This window comes from Metopolophium dirhodum, chromosome 7, assembly GCF_019925205.1.
Source record: "Metopolophium dirhodum isolate CAU chromosome 7, ASM1992520v1, whole genome shotgun sequence".
NCBI lineage: Eukaryota > Metazoa > Arthropoda > Insecta > Hemiptera > Aphididae > Metopolophium > Metopolophium dirhodum.
In genome coordinates this window covers 9,354,011-9,380,606 of record NC_083566.1, presented here as the reverse complement: position 1 = coordinate 9,380,606, position 26,596 = coordinate 9,354,011, and the positions used below count along the sequence as shown (strand labels likewise).

At 29.3% G+C, this 26,596-nt stretch overlaps 2 protein-coding genes across 3 annotated transcripts; both read left to right on the top strand.

The window, feature by feature from the left end:
* The first annotated feature begins 9,841 nt into the window (after window positions 1-9,841).
* On the top strand, window positions 9,842-22,665 carry LOC132948889 (pancreas transcription factor 1 subunit alpha-like). 2 transcript variants are annotated; one of them, XM_061019572.1, is made up of 4 exons: window positions 9,842-9,875; window positions 14,185-14,622; window positions 18,747-19,094; window positions 22,030-22,665. In XM_061019572.1, exons 1-4 carry the CDS (start codon window positions 9,857-9,859, stop codon window positions 22,203-22,205), a joined length of 981 nt encoding a protein of 326 aa, XP_060875555.1. In that variant the 5' UTR covers window positions 9,842-9,856; the 3' UTR covers window positions 22,206-22,665. The 2 variants fall into 2 exon arrangements, with proteins under 2 accessions (XP_060875555.1, XP_060875556.1); XM_061019573.1 differs by lacking the exon at window positions 9,842-9,875 and having other exon boundaries at window positions 14,247-14,386; window positions 14,460-14,622; window positions 22,030-22,664.
* A 1,997-nt stretch (window positions 22,666-24,662) lies between these two features.
* Window positions 24,663-25,892, top strand: LOC132948628 (ER membrane protein complex subunit 3). The gene is made up of 2 exons (XM_061019178.1): window positions 24,663-25,360; window positions 25,419-25,892. The coding sequence occupies exons 1-2, from the start codon at window positions 24,904-24,906 to the stop codon at window positions 25,709-25,711; spliced, it is 750 nt and encodes a 249-aa protein (XP_060875161.1). The 5' UTR covers window positions 24,663-24,903; the 3' UTR covers window positions 25,712-25,892.
* Window positions 25,893-26,596: the final 704 nt, after the last annotated feature.

Sequence of the window (26,596 nt, the reverse complement as noted above, 5' to 3'; positions counted from 1 at the left end):
CTTTCATAATGTATTTTGTTAACATAATTCATTAGCCAAATTTTTAGATTTGGTAAAAGCTTTCGATACAGTAGAATACTGTTTATTATTTACAGTACTCGGTTGTTATGATATAAGTGAAATTTGCTGGTTTAAAAGTTATCTAACTAAAAGAAAACAAATTACTAATGTTAATGGCAAGACTGGGCATTAACTAATTACTTTTGGCTTTTCATCAACTTAACTGTTAACTTACTAAATTTCTTTTTTTCATTTTAAGAGGTAAGTTAAGTTAAGTTAATTTATTTTGTTTTTAATCTTATTATATTTCATTATTTCAGTTTATTTCATTTTCATGTCGAAAAATATTTACTGTAATATCATTTGAATCTAACTTATATGGAAATCCTTTATAAAGTATAAACACTATAGACTATAGTCTATAAATTAGTCTTGGGTTGGAAAAACATTTTATACATTTTTAACTACAAAATTATTTTTTAGTTTTCAATTTGATAAATTCTGTCAAAATACAGTTTAAATACTTAAAAAAAAAATTGTGCCTATGTATTTTTAATATTTTTTAACTGCTATTTTAACAATATATCAAGAGCCATTATACGAATATAAAAAGTTTTTGGATTCAATTAAAAGCCTGCACCTCTTGTGGTTCTATGGGCAATGACGCAAAAATACTAATTTACACAAATAAATGAATCTATGAAAGTAGGTAGGTACCAAGTGTTTCCAAAAGTCTTGATTATGTTGATTGAGAACGTAAGCAAAAAGAGCTATAATATTCTTGGGTGGAAATTGAAAATACATAATATGTATTTGGGTGAAATAAAATTGCAGGTGAAAAGGAAAGGTAATTTTTGAGCGACAATTTTCCCGGAGCTGACCCTATTTAAAGATATGTTTTTTTCTAAAACTGAAAACCAACGTTCTACTAGTTGTATTAAATGAAAGTGATTTGGTTAAAATGGTCAGGGGCTTAAGACCCCATTGAGACATTGACCCTTGTTTATTATAGTTCATGCTAGATATTCTAGGTTTAATAATTACTAGTAGTCTAGACGTATAATCACTACCTACCTGGTTACCTATATGGGCAATGGTTATAAGTTATAACACTTATAACTATAATTGTATACCTACTCAGTGACGTGTCGAAGGTATTATTTTGGAGCAATTGCTCCTCCAAAATTGGTGGTTGGCCCCCTGCCACAAAATACCCTAGCTTCCTAGGTGACTAAGTATATCGTAGAAATATCATATCCGATTATACAAATCGTTACAAATGTACGCATATTTTGTAAATTTTTAATTTAAACTTTTTTGTTGAGTTGGAAATGCCGTTATAAACATCAAGGGGGGGCTGGGTGGGTACCTTATATACATTTTTGCTCCTCGCCAAAAATGAGTTCAACACGCCACTGTACCTACTTACATAGGCGTGTTCAGACTTTAGTGGCCGAGGGGGCATAACAAATTTTTAAATTGTGAAACCTATTTTTTTTTATGTTACAAAATTTACAATGATAGAGAGTATTTTTTAATTATGATCAAAAAGTATAACCATTGTCAAAACAATAAAAATACTTTTTTCCCATCCGGCATCCATTATACAAGGTAAAAAACATACAAATTGTAAAACTATTTACTAATCAGTAGGTAATATATATTTTGAGTATCTGACAAAATTTAAATTATTTTAACAAGTCGTAAAATATCTAAAAACATTTTTGAAATTATAACCGGCAATTGGATAATAATATAATATCAACTGATAAAACTATAATATTATAATATGATAATATAATCACTAGTTAATAAATGCGTAACTAAAAAAATTACAATATTAATCAAAATATATAGGTACTGCAGGGTACACGCCGCACGACTTTTTTTTTTATCCTGGCATGATTTTGTTGGAGGCACAGTCTGCCGGGGGGCCAGTGCCCACCCGGCCCCTCCCGTAAACACGCCTATGCCTACTTATATAATATAAGTACTTTTTTTTCACCATTCCACAAGAACGAACCATCAGAATTGTACTGTATTTCATAATAATATAATAATGTGCATTGTTATAACTTATAATATATAGTTGATCGTCTATTCCTGTCTTAAATCTATATACCTGCTACGTGACACTATAGGTAGGTATTAAAAACAAATTCACGATGGAGATATGTCGTCACTACAAAAATTTCCCTATGTAAATCGAATAGGTAGGTAACTAATTTTCGGATGACTTGTGCTTAAATTTCCGGTGGAAATAAGTAGTACTTGTCATTCAATGCTGTGATTTAGCCTGTGAATTTTCAGTACCTACGGTTGTGTTCATTAATTGTTTCATGGACAGACAATGCAATCTATTTGTGAAAATTCTATCATCGCGCGGTTTTTTTCGTTCACAACCATTATTTAAATCCGTCTTTTTGTTGCCTATAATAAAATGATATTTATGAAGATTTTGTTTGAAAACCATAGTGGTTTACCCTTTTCATAATTTATAAACTCAGCTTAATTTTCCATATTTCACTTAAAAGAACTCTAAATACCTACCCAACATAAGCGTAGGTACCTATATATAATCTTTGTATGGAGGGGGGGGGATCAGAAAAATAAATGTTAAACCTAGGTACCTGCATCCTGGATATTAAAATAATAAATAACAAAACGTACCTATAGGCAAACTTAATACATTTTATTTCAAAACCACAAACAAATTCAATATAGTACAAACTTTAATTTAATTTATTTTTAGTCAATTATACTTTTTTCAGCTCTAATTGGAGTGTGTATTGTATTTGATAGGTATGTCCATGTTAATACAACATTGATAATATTTTAGTATTGATGCCTAAAACCCATCCATGCAATAATAATAATTATTATTAATTAGGTATACCTATTTATGAAATTAATGTATGATTATCGATTACTGAATACCGATTAGTCATTAGTTATTAGTGCCTTTTTATTATGTTTTATTGTAAATTTGTAACGCCCCAACACCAAGAACACTATTTTATAAAATGTTTTTTTTTTTTTTATTATTATTAATAAAGTGTTACTGACATCAAGGTCATTTAACTTATTGATAAAAAGACAATTATTAACATGCAATAGGTGTTATAAATAAATAAGTAAATACAATAAATTACAGTTATTTACATAGATGAATAGCTAGATAATAAAATGTGACATCGTAATAATTAGTTAAACTAGGTGTACAATTTTTTTTTTTTTAAATATTTATAAAATGTTAAAATTAAAAAATGCATATTGGAGGGGACCTGAACCCCACATCACCCCCTTGTATACTCCAATGTCCATGCCTATAATAATCTAATATTAAATTGTGTTCTAATTTAAATGATGAACACATTTTTTAAAAATAATATATCGTTGGTTAATTTTTTATACAACAGTATTTTATATCGTTAACTAGTAATACGTAATTAGTATAATTAGTACTATTGTCTACTTTGTTTTAACTACGGCAGTGATAGGTATATCATGAAGTAGGTTGGTGTCTATAGCCCATGAAGATAAGTATGAACCAGAATTCAGAACCATAAAGTTGCATAAACACAATTTTTTTTCTATGGATCATGATCGCGATCATTGTGTTGAATATATATATCGATGGATGTTGTGGCGCATATTTTATAACATTGATGTGAAGGGCTGCTCTGTTACGACAATAGGTTGCGTGTTATCATTATATCGATATAGGGTGATACAAACACCTTGCCGTTTCAATAAAATTAGTCTATCGAAAAAAAAAAACACTACTCGATAATTATTGAAACATTGGCAACTATATCAAACGGTGCTCTATGCGACTCCCTCAAACTCACCCCAACACGCTATTATAAAAAGGGTCAATTGGTGTATACATTGTACATTAAGTTCAAATTGAGGTCGCATTATATACAATGCATTGTCCCATGCCGCAAAAAGGGGGAACGACGTAGTAAGGAATAGTGTACCTACGACCCTACGTATATATATATATATATATATATGATACGCACATATTATAATATACGTATATATTATTATACACTGACAGACAAAATAAATAGGGTAGACCCTTACGCGTATCGCCTATAGCTGGATACATACAATCATATTGCAGCTGTCTAAAGCTTACGTCACAACCACACACCTAAACTCACACACTCGCGTGCATCATAGAAAATATAATATGTGCGCCCACTATACTCTCACTCTTACTTTTTGAAGGTTTAAGTTTATAATCCGACGTCGAGATCACCAAACTCGCGTATTCGATTTGTTTTTTTTTTACGTATGTAGATCACCCTAAAGATTAAACCTTTATACTATAGACTATAGAGCATTGAGGGATTATCATTGAATATTTATGTATATATGGTTTATAAATAATATTCTTATATAGATAACATGGGCGATAACTCGTTTTGAAATTAAATTCGATTAACTCTTTGATACAAAAGCATTGTAAACACTAAACGTATATTGTTTTAGTAAAAAAAATAAAATAATAATGATGAAATTTTTAAATTCAATATGTGTTGAATATATAATTTTTTGCCATACTCGTAAACTTATTATTGATATTTTTTTTTGTATACTATTAAATTCACAGAATACTATTTTTGGTTATAGTTTATAGCTTATACATAGTAGGTATGTTATAACTTATAAGTAAGTTGCGCCGCGGAAGAATGTGTAAACAGATCCCGCGGCGTCGTCGGTTCAAACAAAAAAAAAAAGGTATCGTATAAGTATGTATATGGCTATACACTGTGTAAGGGTGAGGGGCTTAACAAACATAATAGTTAAAAATAAAACAAATAACATTTTCCTTGATCTAATAATCAAATCAGTATTTATATTTTATATACATTTCGATAACATTTTTTTTATAAATTACTTTTTTTTAAAAAAATTTATTAGAACAACAAAAAAAGAGGTGGACAAGTGGGTACCGCTCTACTATACAGTAGTTGTCAAGCATATTTGTTGTAATGGATGTGTTATGTTTGAATTCAACGAAAAACGATTCTGAACGGAGACGTTGTAGTTGTGTGTTGTGTTAGCCTAGCATACTTGTATAAATAATCAAATTTAATAGTTATAAAATGTGGGCAAGTGAGTGTCGCTACTCGCTATGCTGTACAGTAGGTTACAAGTGGGTCACCACCTATAACGGATGGTGTTAAATTTGAATTCAATGATACAATATCATTGTATAAGAAAAACGATTCTGAGCGAAGCCTGTCGTCAGCCAATGGTATTACTAAGTATATTTGATAATATATTATTGTGAATAAAGTAATTTATATATTATAATCTATTTACGTATTTATACCTTGTTTTGAATTTTCAATCCTTAGATATAAAAGTTAAACATTTTATACATTTTTAAATACAAAATAATTATTACATTTTAAGTTTCATATATTTTGTCAAAATTCGAACTTTAAATGCTTATAAAAAAAAATTGTACCTATGTATTTTTAAAAATTTTAAACTGCTTTTGTAACAATATATCGGGATCCTTGCATTAAATTTTCGCGCTTTTTTACCCAAAAAATACAATTTTAATTATATTTATAGAAAAAAAAACTGAAAAAAATTGAAAACTGACAATGTCCGTATAAACAGCTCAAAAAGAGTCAAAATATTTTTAAAATTGTATGGTGTATAGAAAATGAAAATATAAACACTCAGTGCAATTGTCATGTATTTACAGTCATTTGTTTTTGAATTACAAGTTACAACAAAATAAGAAAATCGCTTCATAGAGAATTCAAGTAAATATCCAATGTTGTGAAAATATGAACTTCAAACGTTTTATTTATTAAAATTTTGAATTAAACCTTCACACTGTTACATTAATAATTAATTATAATTCCAGTTTAATTCAATTTATACTTTCAAATTTGTATATACAGTAAATACTGTAAGTACAATCAAAATGAATTAAATCAAAATAGTTAAATATAATAAATTTTTATAAATTGATCTTTATCCCGGCAAAGTCGTTTGTAATTTCATCAAATAATAAAAAATCCAGTACCTACATCTCTTTCATAATTGTTTTTACTCCGGCATTAGGATTCTCCCGAAACATTTGCTGCCCGGGGCAAGTGCCCTTAAAACTCTCGGTCAAATCTAACCCTGCTACTATTATAACAATATATATATATGAGGAACCTTGCAACCTTAAATTTTTAAGCTTTTTGACCCAGCGAATATTTAACTAAAATAATTAACTAAACAACAAATTTGAATAGGTACCTATGTTAAATATCAATTAATAGCTCAAAAAAGTCAAAATATTTTGTAATGTATATCGAATCATTTACCTATACCTATTTATAAAATTATAAAATCAACATTGAGTGAAAATATCATATACTAATATGTATCTACGGTTATTTGTTTTTGAATTACAATAAAATATCTTAAATCGTTTTTCTTGTTTTATTTCAGTATAATATCTGGGCATACAGTTTTTAAACATAATTAGGTAAATAATATAATAATTAATAATTATAATGCATGGATATATTAATATGATTAATTAATTTTGTTTCATAAACATGTGATCATTTTATTAAAATATAATGAAATTAACATATAATATTATTTAAAAAAATAAATTATTAAACTTTTTGTATTAGGTACTATTTATTTTTAAACTTTCTTATTATTTAAATTATGGATTACTGTATTAGGTAACTGATTAAGTTGTTTACATTTATGATATCAGATAGATAGTATATTATTGTATTGTTAAGCACGAGACTCTTAATGTCGGGGCCGTGGGTTCGATCCCCACGTTGGGTGCAACTTTGTTATTATTTAAAATAACATTTAAGCTTTAGGAATTTAATAACTACATTAGTATTTAGTCCCATAGTGCCTAATAAATAAACAAAGATATTACGGCAATATATATGTATATATATATTATGTAAGTATAATATTTCTATTTCCATATTAATATTTGTCATACAATTTCTAGAGATTAATTGTTATTTTAGATTATACATGTAACGAAGTGTATATACTATATAATTTATCTTAAATGTATAAGTGTACCTTTATATTAGAAATGGTCCTAGATCGACCAGTCTCGCGAGTCGCGATCGACTGTTTGTCCATCCCTGCTATATAATATAATATTAATCATACCATTCAGTGTGATGGTGTGATACTCCATAGTCCATACTCTAAACTACTTCATCCCTATATACTAATAATTAATATTATTATTTTTGTGAATCTAGTAGGTATACATTATTGTTTATGTTATTTAATGGGCGAAAAAGTGTGAATATTGAAAGAGCAACTAGCAACACGCGCTTGCACGTGGCTTAGCACGTGCCCCAATCGGTTGCACGTGTTACAGTTTAAATAAAATAACAATGTACAGTAACTCATATTTATTTATTTAAAAATAGCAATGCATGCATATAACCTAAATTTAGTGGACAGTTGTATAGTAGGGTCTGGACAGTCTGGACTCTGGGCAGTCTGGTATAGTGGTCAGTGGATTAAAATATTCAATCAAAATTAAATTAATGAAAATAATAAGTACACTGTATGGACATTATTTTTAAAATCCTTTTACTTGTAAAGTGTAAACTAATTAAGTTTATATTGTATTTATGATGTATTATCCATATATACCTACGTAAGCAGGGTGGTAGCCGTACCTAAGTAAATATACTCATTAAAAACTAAACAATATTATTAAATATAGGGTTTTATAATTTCTTTTTATATAATTTTAATAATAATATATAATTCACACATAACTACATAAATATAACAAAAATCCGTCGTACTTATTTTACGAACAGCGTGTTGTTTATAATATGACGATGTGACGTGACGCTTAAGAACAGCAAGCGAATCATTGATTTGTTTTCTGCTGTTACCCCTCTGGGAAAGATAGCACCTGTTTACGAACACACAAAATGTATAGTGTATAGTCATATATCATACAGTAAAGAGAGAGCTGAGTTCGATGTTAAACAAATGTGTCTGTTTGTTAAGTATAGTTTTCAAATTTTATAAGTGTAAAATGATGTAGGTACCTACTATATTATTATTTAAACTAAAATTCAATTAGTAGTGTAATAGTGTATATGCTGAGAGTCGAGACAAATAGTTAAATTATATGATTTGACATTATTAAATATTCGATTTTTTATAACTTTGAGTTCAATCAGAGATAGTAAATTTTAAATTTGATAGAGTAAAGTAAAGTAGGATAGGATAGATACCTATGAATTATTATGTGGTAGAAAATGTCATGTATAATATTATTAATTGTTTGCAAATTTTGGAACAAATATACTTAACCACGCCCCTCATGAATTTCAAAATTCTTTTGAAGACGTGTTTTTGAAACTGTTTGATTTTTTTTTGGAAACTGTTATTATTAAAGAAGTTATGACAAAAAATTTTCAAAAGTTTTGAGTCTTACATTTTTCAAAAAGAAAGTAGGTGTGTATTTGGCTCTTGCTAGTTTTGCTTTGTTGGTACGCTCCGCAAACCATAAATATACCTCGATTTATTATGGAAAACCACGTCGAGTGAATCTTGAAAAATACCTTAAAAAATTGCCAAAAAAAAGTATGATATTAGGAATTGAACCCCAAACCCTCATTTAATAATGCACCAAACACTATGGGCATTTTTATGATAACTTTTTTAATATAATGGTTACTGCGAAAAAATCAAACAGTTTCAAAATAAACGTTGAAAAACAAGTATAATAAAAAAAATTTGAAATTCGTTAGGGGCATGGTAAAATGTTTAGTTAAAATATATTGCAATATAGCATAGGTATTATATAAAATAAACACGCTTGTAATGTAGAATGTACTATATTATAATGAATTTTATCTGACTTTTGGACATTTTTGATTTTATTCTCATAAATGCTTTGCAAATTCATTGCAAAAAGTTAGAAATTTAAAAATTGGATAATATTCAAATTAACTTTTTAAACAACTAAGTTGGAGTATCTATTTAATCGATGAATTTTTTTATTAACTTGTCATATTATATCAAACGGGGTTTTTACGTAGGTATTTAAAAAATTATATAAAACATATTGTACTCATTTTTGTACACAGTAAATAAACAGTGTGAACTGAGAATATGTGGTTTGAAAAGTAGGCAGTTTTAAAAGTAACATATTGATTTTAAGAGGACGTTATACCCGCATGTGTTGTCTCCGTCTTACAAGTGCGTAACATAGCAAATTTTACGCTCAGCAGAACACGTGTAGCTCGGTTAGTATAAAAATTAGAGCAAATTGACCTCTTATAAAATCTAAAGGTAAGATTATTATCTAGGCAACCTCGTGGGCTTTTTATTATATTTTAATTTTAACGCGAGTTATGAGTATTTTAAAATTGTAAATTTTTTATACATCTTAAAATACTCATAACTCGCGTTAAAATTAAAATATAATAAAAAGCCCATGAGGTTGCCTAGATAACAATCTTACCTTTAGATTTTATAAGAGGTCAATTCGCTCTAATTTTTATACTAACGGAGCTACACATGTTTTGCTGAGCGTAAAATTTGCTATGTTACGCACTTGTAAGACGGAGACAACACATGCGGGTATAACGTCCTCTTAACGGTACTTAATAATATGTACGTTTTAGACTTAAGTTATTTATATTATTTTTGGTTTTTTTATTTTATAAAACAGATTTAATCAGTCGACTTTGAAAGTATGAAACCATAAATCAGTTTCAACATTCACTGGACAGGAAATTAAATTTTAATATAGTTGGTCGTTAAAATGCGCATTTTAAAATCAAATGAAATGTGATTGACTCAGATGTGTTATTTATCTCGAGGTAAGTCGTGAACATTATATTACATATAAACATATTGCATGTTGGTGAATTAAATTGGTAACAATAATTAGGTAATTAGGCTACTATTTTTTTTTTATAATTTTAATCTATAGTTTAATACTTTAATCTAGGATAAAAAATATAACAAATATAGGTAAACAGATTATCGCTTTACATTTTTATTTCATTCTTAAGATTAGAGTTTATTCTTACGATTATCATAGGCTATAATAAAAATATAATTTTTAAATAAATTGAAGCACAAAAAAGGCTTTGTATAATTGTATCCTAACGACCTTACCAAAACATTTTCTATTTCAACTTTTGGGTACCTAGGTAAAAATATTAAGTACCTACAAAACCAATATAATAGCTTGCAATAATACAATATAAATATATATTAATAATTTATAATATATCTATATATATAAAACTGAAATCAAGCAAAAGAGGAAATCTTTGTTACGGTTTGGCTTCGAAACTTCTTATCCAATTGTCATGCAGTTTTTTTTAAATGAAAGAGGATATCACGGAGCAGGTTTTAGGCATAAATAAAGTCCGATAATGTTAGTCAATAATTAGTTATCTATACATATAAAATCCAAATACCACTGACTCACTGATCGCTGTATCTCAAAAACTACTCAACGTACGGACTTGAAATTTGGAATAGAGGTTCTTCTCATATTTTCACCGTGCAATATAGGGCCATATTAGAAAATAGTTAACAAGCTTAAAAGAACATCGTACCCGTCTTAACTTAACGCATAACTTAAATCTAATATACGAAAATATACTAAAACTGTTATTTTTTATATTAGAGTAAATTGACCTCTTTAGGATTTTTATGAAGTTTTAAAAATTAAGGAAGTTGTGAGCATTTTCAAATTCTAAATCGATCGCCCGGCTCAGAATCTAAAATATTATAGGTAGCAATCGTTGGGTAATATCAGCAGTGCGAATTGCAGAAAACTATACATTTTTATTATAAAATTAGTTTGTATTTAGTATTTACTTATAACTTATTATTTTGTTTTGGTTTATTGTGGAACTATTCGTAAGAATAACGCATCACGCATATATACATATATATGTATATTGTATATTTGTATATTAATATATTATGTAATAAATTGAGCGGTACATCCTGGGGAGCTGATGCAAATACCCTACGAATCAGCGCGCTAGCACTAGTATATTCAGCTGCAGAATACTGTGCCCCAGTATGGATAAATAGTGCACATACCAATAAACTTGATACACAGCTCAACTCAGCAATGAGAATCATAAGGGGGACATTAAAAACTACCCCTTTAAAATGGCTCCCAGTACTTAGCAATATAGCTCCCCCTAAGATCCGAAGAGAACAAGCTCTCATCCGGGAATGGACTAAGATAAAAAATAACAAGAACCTTCCGGTACACGCAGATGTAAGACTAAATGTGGATAGACTACGTCTTAAGTCACGCAAACCACCCTGGAAAACCGCAGAGATGCTATTACTGGAAAACACAGGGGAAAATACCAAATGGCTTGATGATTGGATGGCGGAGAACCCTGATGGACAAAACATTGTTACCAATCCAACTTCCAAGCAGCCAGGCTTCGATCTACCTAGAAAAATTTGGGTGACCCTAAATCGCATTAGGACCGGCCATGGAAGATGTAACCACATGATGTACAAATGGAAATTACACACCACTCCTTCATGTGACTATGGAAATGATATGCAAACAATCTCCCATATAGCAATTGAATGCCCGTTCCGTGCATTCAAAGGCACTATAAATGATATCCATACAGCTAACATGGATGTGATTGATTGGATACAAAATCTGGACATGAATCTTTAGCTTGTAGTTCCAAATTTATCTCAGCTATAATAGTTAACACCTGCCATATTAGACATATAATTATTTTATCTTATTTTATTTCATTATTATTATTTGTACCCTTATTCATATAGTTTGTTATTATTTACATGTTTAAATTTGTTGCTCTACTTTGTCATACGAAATATATATATATATATGTAATAAATATTAATTAATATTATTCGGCTTTGTCAGTCGACGGCGTAGTATCTGTCGCTATAATATTACGAGATTATTATAGTAACATTTTTGTATATAGGACGCTAAAGTATAAACCATATTGTTTATTTATTTATACAAATTATGTATAGTGTATACTAGGTATTCGTATGATATACCTATTGTATAATAGCAGTGGCGTATACATAACTTTTGTATGGGGGGGGATCAGTTGCAAACAAATTATTATGGAACAAAAATACCTAAACCTAGGTATGTGCACATTTAAATACTTAATAAATGATAAAACATATATATATTCAATACATTTTATTTTAAATTCTACAAGTAGTTATATGTAGTTATGACTTGTTCGTACAACTGACATAATATTTGTGATTTATTTTTGTTTTTAGATAATAATATTTATTATTTAAGCTATTTTTAGCTATTTTTATATTTCTTTTTCTAATGTATAGGAAAATGTATTATTATACGCACGGACATGCGGGCGTCGTCTCCGCCGCGTTGATATCGGTGACGGTGGCGACTGGCGACGGCCCGTGGCTGGTCTGCCACATATTATTATCTTATAATAATTTATTATACTTGTATATATAATATACGTCATATTATCAAATATCACATAATACGATTATATGAATATGAAATAAATATATGATTACTGATTAATATTAAGTAAATTATTTTTAATTAATTGTTGAATGTGTTAAAATAAAAATTTACAAAAAATCCTTGCCATTTCTTTTCCTTGTAATTTCCTTACATTAAGTCATTAAGAACACTATTTTATAAAATTTTAAAAAAGGCCTATTGGGGGGGATCTGACCCCCACATCCCCCCCTTGTATACGCCCCTGTATAATAGCTGTTAACTTGCATCCGAGTTACTGCAGCAGTGATCTTACTTACCTATACACCGAACCCATACACTAAATACGTCTGATATACTCATATAGTCATATTATACCTTGCTTGTACCTAGCTTATACCTAGGCCTGCAGATTTAGTAAAATTAGGGCCAAGTGGACAATTGTTTTTGGGCCCCCCCACCCAAGTCAAAAAAATGTTCTAGATGGGGGGAGGGGGGATGTAAATAATAAAAAAAAATAAATATTTATATGTTAAAAGTGTTAAATACCTATCTCAAAACTCATAAAATATTTGTACATTATTTCATGTACTATAAATACAATTTAGTTACTCGGTCTAGTAAATTAAGGACAATGAAAAGATAATAATCCCCGACAGTTTTGTTTTTGTTTTTGTTTTCCAAATTTTTTGCTTTGCCGCCCCCCTTAAATACTGCCGTCTGCCGTGACATATTACTTATTGCCTACCAAACTTTAAAACAATAATAATTAAGTCTAAACAATATTCATGGAAAATTAAAAAAAGAAATTTCTAATATTAATTATCACATTAATGCTCACCTATTCAAATACACGTATGAGTGTACAAAAGTATATACCGCGATACTGACAAATATCAATATCGAACTGCTATAGCATAATATTCATAATAATAAAATAATATAATAAGATAATAATAAAATAACAAGATACGAGCACAACGCTAAAGTACAACATATAGTACGGCAACATAGGACTTCAATTATATGTTTTACCGTATTCATTTCCGGGAATAAGAATACCTGAATGAAGCATATAATATGTAATATTGTCAAAATCGAATGAAATATAAACCAGTGGTTCTAAAAATGGTAATGGTGTAAGCGAAATGTTCATAGCGTACCAAGACGGGTTAATCTGCAAATACTGGGCTCGAAGAAATTTATAAATAGTTATTAGGTATCAAATATTTCCAATGTTCAAACAATTTTCTATTATTATTATTTTAATATTTTGTGATGGTGACTGATTAGCACTGGGGTGTGGAATGACAAAAATAACCAAAATTCAACTGACAATTTAATGATAAAAATATACTGAACTCTGAAAATTGACAGTTATTGGTATTACATTTTACAAAATACATTTTTGTGGAATTAATTTAAAAAAACAATTTTCTACAACTTTTGGAGACCGGGGGCCCCAGAAATTGGGGGCCAAGTGCAAGTGCTCCATCTGCACTTGCGTAAATCAGGGCCTATTAGGTGAGTTATACCTTATACCAGCCGAATTCCGTAATTTTGGAATTTCTTATCAATATTTTTTAGGGCGACGCAAGTACCTATAACTTATAAATGCAGCCTGCATATTATTATACATAATAGTGTATGCTTACACGTTATAGGGTCACGAACTTATACGTGGGTGGAAGGAAGGGTGTATATTGGGGCGGTGTATGGGCGTGGTATCGGGACTACTCGTCCTTTAACTGGCACGCCTCGGTATATTCGATACTTGCAAGTTGATTCGGCAGTCTCTGCAGCGACGTCCGGGCATTCGATCGTGTTGGCCCGCGTCTCCTCTAGCCGTGCAGTGTACACACATAGGTACCTATATACTATTTATAATATTAGTAACGATTTTAATATACCATCCACCACACGCTCACTATACCCAAAGATGGACCATCATCACCATCATTATCAATTGAACCACCATGGTACAGCGCACCATTATCACGCACCTCCGTACACAAGAGACTATTTCCTGTATGAGTACTCTTCTGGTTCCGAGTCCGATGGCACGAGCTCGCTGAACAGTGACTGTGATTCCGGCAATTGTGGTAAGTCGTAAGTGTATTTAGCTAAATACACAATACACATACACATAGCATACTATTAAATTAAATATAATTACATTTATTTTAAATGTTCCTACTAAAAAAATGTTATACTTTTATTGTATCCCCGAATTAATAACAAAACACAAGTGTAAATCTAGGTATTAAAAATTAACACATGTTTGTGTTTTGTAGTTTTGCATAATATTATTAAAAAAATTCTCAGAAAATAAAGCTGGGATCCTCATTGGTTGGGCTCAATATAAGGTACAGATGAGCCGGGAAAATCCCAAGTGATGTGTCATGTGTACCGTTTTTACTTTTTATCTTTTCCATAACCCGACTGTTCGCAGCCTTATTGACAAGACGACAAATAATAATAATAATAATTAATAGTTGAATGCATCCGCAGAAAATGGTTAGATTATAGTCTGTACTCTGTTCATCTTAGCATGCTAAAAGTTTGGCCAAGCATAGCTAAATACGAATGTCGTTTCCACTAAGTACAAGGTGGCGTATTTATATTAAAAAAAGGTGGATAAGTGGATGTCGCTCTGCTGTACAGTAGGTTACAAGTGGGTCACTGTAATGGATGGTGTTAAATTTGAATTCATTGATATAATATCATTGTATAAAAAAAACGATTCTGAGCGAAAACAGTCAGTCAGCCTATGATATTACCAAATATATTTGATGATATTATTGTGAATAAAGTAATTTATATATAACCTATTTACGCGGAGCCTTGTTTTAAATTTTAAATCCTTAGCCATAAAAGTTAAACATTTTATACATTTTTAACTACAAAATAATTAATAAATTATAAATTTGATAAATGTTGTCAACATTTTAACTTTAAATGCTTATAAAAAAAAATTGTGCCTATGTATTTTTAATATTTTTCAACTGCTATTAGAACGATACATCAGGAGCCTTATATTAAATTTTCACGCTTTTTTCCCAACAAATAATATTTTATTGATATTTATAGAAAAAAAAACTAAAAAAATTGAAAACTGACAATGTCCGTAAAAGGCTCAAAAAGAGTCAAAATATTTTCAAAATTTTATGGTGTATAGAAAATGCTAATATAAACATTCAGTTAAAATTGCATGTCTCTACGGTCATTTGTTTTAGAGTTACACCAAAAACCAAAATTGATTTTCTCGAAAACAGATTTTGCGTAAAAATTCCCGTTTTTCCTTAATTTTTCTTTTGTTTTTCACGTCGCTTTTGAAAACTACTGGGAAATTTTTACTTTTGACCCCCCAAAGTACCTACTAGATTCACTTTCCTATTAGAAAAGTTACTGTTGAAGAAAATCCAAGCACTTTTACTGTCCTAAAAGGTGATGACAGACACAAAAATAAAAAAAAAATTAAAAAAATTAAAAAAAAAACACACATCATTGTAAAATCAATACATTCATCGCTTCGCTCAGAATCTAAAATGTTGGTCGAGTAAATACAATTTGCAATCAAACAGAAATAGATTTATTTTTCAAGAATAGGTATATATAGGATATAATATATATATTATAGTATATGGATTACAGATACAAAATAAATATATAATATAATATCATGTATACACTATACAGTATACATATATAATAAAACAGTTATCTAAAAAAAAAAAAGATCGGTAGGTACTGAGAGACATTTTGTTGAATATTTTATAATTCAGGGGTGACCACAACGAAGCTCGCGAGCCGCATTAGACTCTTAAGTCAGTATCGTGAGGCTCTATGTTATTTCTATAAATAAATAAATAAATGTTCCTTCATTTGTTACAAAATGAATACTGTGTCTTCATTTTATAAGGAGAGATAATTAGTATCAATTAGTATTTATTATTTTATTGGTTGCCATTGGTTAATCGAGCAGATATTGTACAAGCATGCATCAAATCGAATTTTCGCACATTTCTTGCCGAGGCGGCAGATGAGTTGCACTTATATACTACAACGAGTTACACCCAAAAAAGGAGTTTAAAAATCAAAATTCGGGAACTTTTTCAACAATGTGCCTTTTTGGCACAGAATTTTGAGATTGATTTTACTTCTTTATTAACATGAAAATTCTATTTGTTCACCCAATCAACTTAATCAACATTCAACTTACGCATAGAAAGACTTTTTTACTTCTCCGAAGTACTTTTTTTGTAGATTACATACAAAATAAATTAAAACACTCAGTGCAAAAATCATCATAGGTGTCATTTTCTTTAATAAATACTTAGATATTTATGCTATACTAGATAGCGAACATTTTTACATTTTACATGAAAAAAGTGAAGCCAGTTTGAATCTTATAGTTTAGATATCTGTGAATAAATGTAATAAAGTTATTAATATATCAGTTATCATCGACCAAATGATTTATTATTATCAAAGAATACTCTACGTCTCAACTATCCACTATATTAGCTAGTAGACTATTTTTTTTTATCACAGTGTGATCAACTATTATATTTATATACTTACGTTATTTCACGGTTGTAACTTGTAGATAATATTACATACCACTTAGGTTAGTTAAAATAGTAATTACAAATAACGGATATTTTAGACCTAAAAAACAAAATATTCTTATTTAGTACATTAAACTTTTACATATTATACCTAACTAGTAAATAAAATACTATTATAATGAGTGAAAAGAAGATCATATAGCAGAAGAATAATCATTAAGGTCATTAAAGTTCACACTTTTTTTAAAAGTTGAATTTTGTCCGGAGTGACCCGTAAAATGGGGTGACTTCGGACACGTACCTATTAGATTTCATTGAAAACTGATGTTATAATTACAATGGGTGACTTCGGACAATATAAATATTTAAAAAAAAATTTAATGAATTGAAATAAAAAAAAACCAATACATTTATCGCAAATACAACATAATTTATTAAATATTCTAAAAAAAAAATTATTTACTTTTCTATAAACATGTCAACTTAAAATTTATTTTTTACTTTTCTGTTTTTACTTATTGTGTTGTCATTTTTTTTATAACTAACACCATCAACGACATTTTAAATAACATTAAGATTATAATTTTTATATACGGACGACATCCTACATTGTTGATATATGATCTGGGCATATAGTTATAATGTGTTGTCCGAAGTCACCCACGGTTGGTAATAATTAAGACGATTTAACACTACAGTATGAGATCAAGTTACTTAACATTTTGCACATATAGGTACCAATTACCATTGATTTTATAGTATATTATAAAATCAATGCAATTACCAATTAACACAGACAAGTTAACGGGTATAGGTAACCGATAACCGCAATCAAATATTTCTATTTGTTGTTGTGCTACAGTAGTCAATGTAGCTGTTATGTAATTTAAAAATACAACAATATAGGTAATATTTTGTATTTACCTCCATAACATGTACTATGACACCATTATGTCATCAATAAATATTATTTTCTATGGAGGTTACAATAGATATTAACGTATAGAGTATCAGTTTTCAACTTTTATTAAACGTGTATTCTAAAATTATAAGATAACTAAAAAACATGGTGTTGTCCGAATTCACCCCACATGTCCGAAGTCACCCCTTTTTATGGTAGTCATTAGTAAAAGAATCTTTGATTCAGACATTTTTAAAGGGCCCCCCTGCGGACAAAGTCTGCGCACGTCTATGTACATTATATTCATATTATTATATTAACCAATGTCAAATGTATGTTATTACTTATTAATATTGTACCTTGTTGTTACTCGACAGTGCCTTAAACTATTTATAGCTTAGTTTTGAATTTCGCTTGGAAATCCTTTTTAAGGGGCCTCGCTATGGCATTGATTTAAGGAAAATCATTTAGGCAATTCCTAATCTCGTAGTCGCCACTCGAGATCTATGTGTTTTAGTTTAAATACCTGAGGTTTGAAATTTAGTTCATAACTAAATTAATTTTCATTTAAAATTCATTTAATTACCGGAATAAAAAAAAAAGCTCACCGTGTATAACCATATTTATTTTTTAAGCTTTTTTGAAGTTAAAAATATTTTGTTGACGAAATTGTGTATACAAACTTAAAATAATGATTTATGCTTAAATTATTTTTGATGTTTTCTTTAAAATGTACTTGCCATTAATTTTTCAGTTGGTTCGGGTCGCAAGAAGAGTTCACGGTGTCACAGACAAAAGACGCAACAGCGCCAAGCAGCGAACCTGCGTGAAAGGCGACGCATGCAGAGCATCAATGAAGCATTCGAAGGACTTCGGGCGCACATACCCACATTACCGTATGAGAAGCGCTTGTCCAAAGTGGATACCTTGAAGTTGGCCATCGGTTACATAAACTTCCTGTCAGAGTTGACCCGTGGTACAGGGCCTACAGGAAACGGCGTCACATCTTTGAACGTGGCCAAACTTACAACGATCGCCGGTCGTCTGCATAGACCACCGGCACAGGTCAAAGAGCAACCCGTCAAGAAGTTTATTGTCAGAGGTATAATATACACTGCTATAGTATACCTAACCAAAATTTTCAATTTTAACGCAGTGAAGGAACTGACATATCTAATTATTACTCGTATACGTTTTAACTTAAACCTTTTACTTATATACCGCGATGTAGGTATACTATTATAGGTATATCTATATGGCTGTATGCCAATAGCGTAAATGTAACTTAAATTGTAGTAATGAAAAGAAATATGTAGGTACATAACTTCCTTTTCTTAATACCATTCAATTCTAAAAATCATTTTTCATATAATAGAATAAAAATAATTAATGTTTTACTTAAAAACTTTATTTTCATAATTCATTAATACAACTCTTATATATACGTATATTGTGAGTATAATTTTAAAAAAATTAAGGGGGGGGGGGTGTTATCAGTATTTTAATGGATGCATTCGTGCATAATGAAATCGAAAAATTTTTTAGGAATTTGATATTTTACATAAGTTTATAGTTATAACTTATAAATTATAATACTATAAAATGTGCTCTGATTGTTGGTAATAATGATTTTCTTTAGTTATTTATATCTTAAATCTATTATGTAGAATGATACTATCTTTCAACTTAAGAGTATAGGTACTAGGTACACTGGTTCGCGCATCGGCATACGCGACTGATCGTATGCTGGTGGTCGCAGTGGTGGTCGTAGTAATTATGGGTCATGGGTGGGTGAGTAGAGACGTACTTTTCGTCCACCACATTGTTTACTCAAGTCTTATTATTAAGTTTTAATTTGAATATAGTATAATATAGTTACTATATTATGGTATTTTATGGAAAATAGATAATTGGTAATAGTGATAGGTAATATAATTTATTAATAATATCATACAAGATTAATATTCATTATTCAATATAGGTACATGTGTAAATTCCTGTTTGAATTTAAATTAAAATCTTTTGATAATTTCTTAATATTGAGGTTTTCTGTCAATTTTTATTAAAATGCCAATATTTTAATAAGGTCAAAATCCGATTATGAATCATTGATTGTCTCGGTCGATTTTTGATTCATGTTAAGCAAGAAAACGTTGAATCACTAACCTCTAAGCTGCATCAAAATACTTTAACGTCTTTAGCCGACATTTCGCAAATTTCCGGCATTAACTATAGTTCAAATTTCAAAAGTTAATTATTTTTAAGTTTTTAACTTAATTAGTTTAATTGACATTTAAAATAACTTAGCTTTTCTCAAAATTAAACATCTATCAAGTTAAATTTTTTTTGTTTTTATGGTTGTACGTAAATATTAATATGAAAATAAAATTAATCCAATACTAGCTATTAAAGTAATACAAACATTTCTGTTATTTTTCTTGATAAAATAATTTTGTATAGTTTTGTAGATTAGATAGACATAATATTATATTAACTTACTATTTGATATAAAAAATTAATATTTATTAAATTATTAATTTAGATGTGTTATGTACTATTATGAGTATAGTTTAAATATTTAATAAATATGTAAAGTAGAATAGGTATATACAGACATACACTGTACATTACAATAAAAGTTCAATCCGTAATTATTTGTTCATATTGAATGACTTAGACTAAATGTGTTCATCAGTGGCGTCCGCAGGGGGTGGAGGCTAACGGGCTGAAGCACCCCCCCCCCCCATTTACCGTATAATATTACTTTAAAAAAAATATTTATCAAGTTTCAACTGTCAACTATAGTAAGCAAGACGTAAATTGCATATACATCTGACCAGAATGAATTCATTTATGAAAAAACATTGTATTTGCATACCAATTTTCCTAAAATTATCTGTAATTTTTCGGTAAAAGTATGAACTATTTGTATGAAAGACCTTGTATTAAATTGTCTAGCCATACAAATTAACTGAGGTTTTGACGAAATTTGAACTTTAAATGCTTATAAAAAATAACCATGATGCCTATGTTCGTTAATATTTTGCCTATAATAAAAACTTACGTATTATATTTTTAAGCTTTTTAACCGGATAAATAATTTTTATTGACATTTATAGAAAAAAATTTAAACCAATCAAATACAATCCAAGTGAGGATGGCATAACCAAGCTGGTACATTTTCATTTTTTTTTCTACAATTATTTTAAAAAGCACTGAGCATTTTCAATTTCGACCTGCTAAAAGTACCAACTAGATCCAATTTGCTTCCAAAAACATACATTGGGCATCGAAGCTTATGATCAGAGCATTTTTTCTACCAGAAAAATTGAAAAGTTACAAACATTTTAAAATACCTCGAATAAACGTCTGAAATTATTAGACTGGACAAAACAAAAATAAAATTGTAACTAATTTTCAAGCCCCCCCCTCATTGAAAAATTGAAAAATCCTGCGTACGCCAATTGTGTTCATTGTCTAATGAAATAATGTATAGGTAACTAGAAACCTAACATGTTTTTTGAGATTTTAAGTACCACTTAAGAGCCTTACTAAATCATTGATTAAAATATTAAATATACTTACCTACCTAATTTTACTTATTTACTGAATAACGGAGATGATGTCCTGATGGCATTCATTGTGATCCGTTGAATATCATGTTCTACTAATAAGTATGATCTCCAGAGCCAGGGTCAAATGAGGAAAGTGCCCTAGAACGGCAAAAGTTGTAACATTTTAAAAGGCAGCAAATTGTTTTATGTGTAGGTTTAATAAAAAGCTAAGAATTCAAAATGATCTTCAGGTTTTTTTTAAAAATTTCAAAAGTCAGAACTTGGATAAATGCACAATGATAAAAGAGGGTGGTGGGTAGATTAACTGGGCGTTATTGATGAATAAATAACCAACTTGTTTAGTATACCTACCTCAACTTTCAATCTCTACCTAAACTGCAGTTATTTTTAATAATTAGTTCATATATACATTTAGTAAAATGAAAATCTATGGTTTAAAATAAAAAATATTGTAAATTTCAGGCGCGTTTGGAACTCCATATTCATTACATTCGTTGTCTTGGTCGAGGGCAAAAGAAAATTGTCCAAATAGCGCAGGAATAATGCGAGCAAAGTTATGGAGGCCCGAAGTAGGGTCACCGCGTAATTCTGGATCTACTTCAACCTCAACGAGTTCGACATCTTCAAGTAAAACCTAATCACTCAACATAAGAAATAAGACTACTACTAATTATAATGTATAGCTTATAGTTACTTATGGCTTATATTATACCATTGATCAACATATATATACCTATATATAGCTATATAAGTATATTTTAATCAATGGTTATAGTATATTCTTTATGTCTCTTATTCAGTTGTTTTTATTCCTATTTAAACATTTTTATTATAACATTAACTATATTATTTTTTGTATAGGTACCTCGCTATTGTAGGTACCTACTTGTTTTATTATTGTTTAATATTGTTAGTTTATAGTTTGGTGTGTTTATTTTTTTTTTCAATTAACCATCTATCTTAAAAATAAAATAATATATAATAATATTATCTTATAATTTATATTTTGTAATTAACTAGCTATATAGATGGGTCATTCATTTATTGTAATATTATGCTTTTGATAGTGAACGATGTAGAGAAGATAATATATTCTCTACATAGTGTGATGGCATTATTATTATTATTATTCCTACGTGCAATTGATTACCGGTAACTCGTAAGTTATAATATCGTTTCATAGTTGAAGTAGTTGAACCATAGACCTAAAAGCTAGTCAATAGGCACTAAGATAGATAATATATATTATATATTACAGTTAAACTTTAATAACTCGAACACTTTTGACCCGAAATCGTCAATACCTCGAACATTTTTCCGGTCCCTAGAATTTCTTATTATTGTATTATCCTTGGATAACTCGAATTCGTGGATAGTTGGATTTGGTTAACTCGGACTTTTTGGCCGGTCCCTTCAACTTCACATGATATAACTAACAGTTTAGATAATGCTAGGTTTACACGTGCAAGTTGAGGCGCCAGTGAGGTGTAATCATGTTCTGGCGCGCAAGTGAAAATAAAAGTTGGAATATTCCAACATTACTGACAAATTTGTATAACTTACTCATTACACGGTTATTTATTTAATTGTATTACAATACGGATTGAGTCACATACAAGATATTTAATCGACAATATTACAATATATTGGTTTGTGTGTAGGTATATTATTGTACTTGCTCAACACTTTAAGCTGACTGCCACACAGTAGATTCCTACAGTAGCGCAATACTCCAACACAGATTTCACAAAAGTGCAAGTTGTAACATGAAAAAGACTTTTTGGTGAGATATAAATATACGTATATTATATTGTTTAAAAAATAAATAGTTAGATATGTAGTTATTATACAAGCTAAAATTTAAATGAGTTTAGATATTTTTTTTTAATCGCTTTTCTGCAGCATTTTTATTTTTCCGTTTACATGCAAAAATCATTCGTATAGTCAGGTAAACCTTGGTTATATGTTTATTGTTTAGTAAGTTGACATTTATGTTCATTGCAGCCAACTTCGGGATAATCTTAAAACTTTAATTCATCTAAAACTAAAAAAAAATGAATCAACTTAATTATAAGGAAAAATTGACTAGATAATTAATAAAATTAAAATTAACAATAAATTAATATATCATTATTAAGACTAAAATACATTTCTTACCAAATCAAATATATATATATAAGAAAAAGAAATCAAATGAAAATAAAACTTGTTCACTGTAATTGTTACTAATAGAGTACCTATTACTAAATACCCTTTAAACGTAATTTAACTAAGTCAACAATAATAATTTTAAAAACATTTTTTACCGTCAAATAAAATAAGTTGTTGAAAATTATCCTTCTCCAATATTTTAACTATTGCTCGTTCATAAGTTACTCGTATACTAAGTTAAGTAAAATATCTGATGGTATAAATAAGTGGCCCTGACTTCTTTGTAAGGTAAAACGATCATGATCCTCAAAATCATCCAATTTATTCAAAGTTTTAAAACACTCCTCACAAGACTTCGTTACTGAAAATGTCCGTGCCTGTTTAACAACATATCCCACAAAATAAGTAAGGGCAGATGAATCAATACAATTATTTGATATATCATTGTCTACAAGCGATTGATTAAAATAAGTGTTGTCAGTAAATACACTAAAGTTTCCAGAATCCAACATTTCTTCCAATTTGTTCTCAAATTTTAGTTTTTCAGTGGTTGCTATATTAGGTTTCATTTGTATAAGAGATTTTAAAATAACTCCACCAGAAACGTTACTTACCCTTGGAAATAAATAAAAATAAATCCACCTAGCATGCGACTATGCCCTCTGACACGACGTAGAGAAGAGGGCATCGGGCAGTTCGGTCCATAGCACGAATTAAGAATATCTTAATAAGAAATATAAGAATATTTTAAGAATATCTTAATTTGTGGTCCATAGATATTCTTTAATAATGGGTCAATGGGAAAAGAAGCCGTGAAAAGTAGCAGTGAACCAGTGACCGTATTTAATTTATTATGTGTGGTATGACTGTTACTTTTTAACACCACTACGATAATAGTCTGATATCACGAAAATTATTTTGGAGTTTGGTAATGAAATGCTCTAAGATATAAAGTTCGTGCTCAATAGTCATACCTACTCAATTCATTATTCTATTCTCAATTCTGTAATTCTATGATACTATGAACAATCATTGAATCATGACACAAATCACATCTAAATTCTATTAAATATATTTAATAATACAAACAACTGAATTCCTAATCTTATCGGTTAGGAGTTAGTTACTACTTAATCGTATTAATGTCCATATTATTTTAGTTTTGTGGCTTAACTTTAGAAGAATATGGCTGAGTTGGTGTTGGACATCAATATTCGAGGTTGGGTGTTTTTACCAATTGTACTGATCACATTCCTTGTCGGTGTCATTCGGCATTATGTGTCATTGTTAATCACGTCTCAAAAAAAAGTTGAGCTGACACAAGTACAGGATAGTCAAGTGCTAATTAGATCACGCATGTTACGTGAAAATGGTCGATACATATCTAAACAAGGATTCTATATGCGTCGCCATTACTTTAATAATGAGGAGAATGGTTACTTTAAGACCCAAAAACGAGCAGCTCCTGCTCAAACAGCTATGCCTGATCCAAGTATGATGACCGAAATGTTGAAAGGAAACGTAACCAACGTTTTGCCAATGGTGGTCATCGGTGGTTGGATCAATTGGATGTTCTCTGGGTTTGTCACTACCAAAGTACCATTTCCCTTAACCCTGCGTTTCAAACCAATGTTACAAAGAGGTAATTTGCTTAATATGACCGGTTATTATAAGTTTTAATTTTTTTGTTTCTTTGTTAGGTATTGAATTGGTTTCATTAGATGCAGCTTGGGTGTCGTCTGCTTCATGGTATTTTTTGAATGTATTTGGGCTTCGGAGCATATATGCACTAGTTTTGGGTGAAAATAATGCTGCAGATCAGTCACGTTTGATGCAAGATCAAATGTCCGGTGCTGCTATGTCCATGCCTATGGATCCAAAAGTAGCTTTTAAAGCAGAATGGGAAGCATTGGAAATTAGCTCTCATAAATGGGCCCTTGCAGATCTTGATAATGAAGTGCTTAATGTATTATTGAATAAAAGTATTAAGTAAAAATTTGAGATTCGAAGTGAACATGATTTTTCTATTCCAAGTAAGGTGTATAAAGAGTTAAGTAATGCCTATCATTGTTTTTCTTTTTTAAATTATCTTACTTTTTATGTTATGTTCATGTATTTAATTTTGGTTTTGTATTAATTAAACTTATAATTAAAATAATCTATTTATTCATTCATGTGATTGTTTATCTTCATTATGTAGTGTGGTACTAATTTATAGCCTCATCAAGTTTTGTTTTTAATAATCAAATTTCTTATTCATGTTTTTATTCTTGTAGCATACATTCTTACTGCGCCCTAGGGGCAAGGGCACAGATTGTATATTTCTAATGAAATAATCAAATTTTAACTTAATGTAATAGTAATTGTATACACAATAAATTACATTTAAATTTGATTGAAAGTACTTGTTAGTTGTAAGTTATTATGGATGACACACTGGGCAGTACTCAGTTATAAAATAATATTAGTAACTAGTCACATGTTAAATAGAAGTACATATTATATGCATAGGCGTACGCTCAGGGTGTCAGGGCTCATGGCTATTTGTACAACTTATTCATTATGGGGCTTCATTTAATATTTAAGCTACAAAATAAATAGTACAAATGATATCGAGGATATACACGGAGCTGAGGTATGAACAATACCTCAATCTATGAAAACAGATTATTCAGTTTTAAAAGAATTTCAAAATTTTTAATAAAGAATTGTACTCTAAATAAGTCAAATTATTAGCATAATAGCATTAATTAAAGATATTCCAATTGGTACATGTACTTATACCGTATACATTATACTATTTATAAATGGTTAGTAGATTCAAATAGACAATATATTTTTAGCAATTTTTATGAAGTCATCAAGTTTGTTTTGTAAA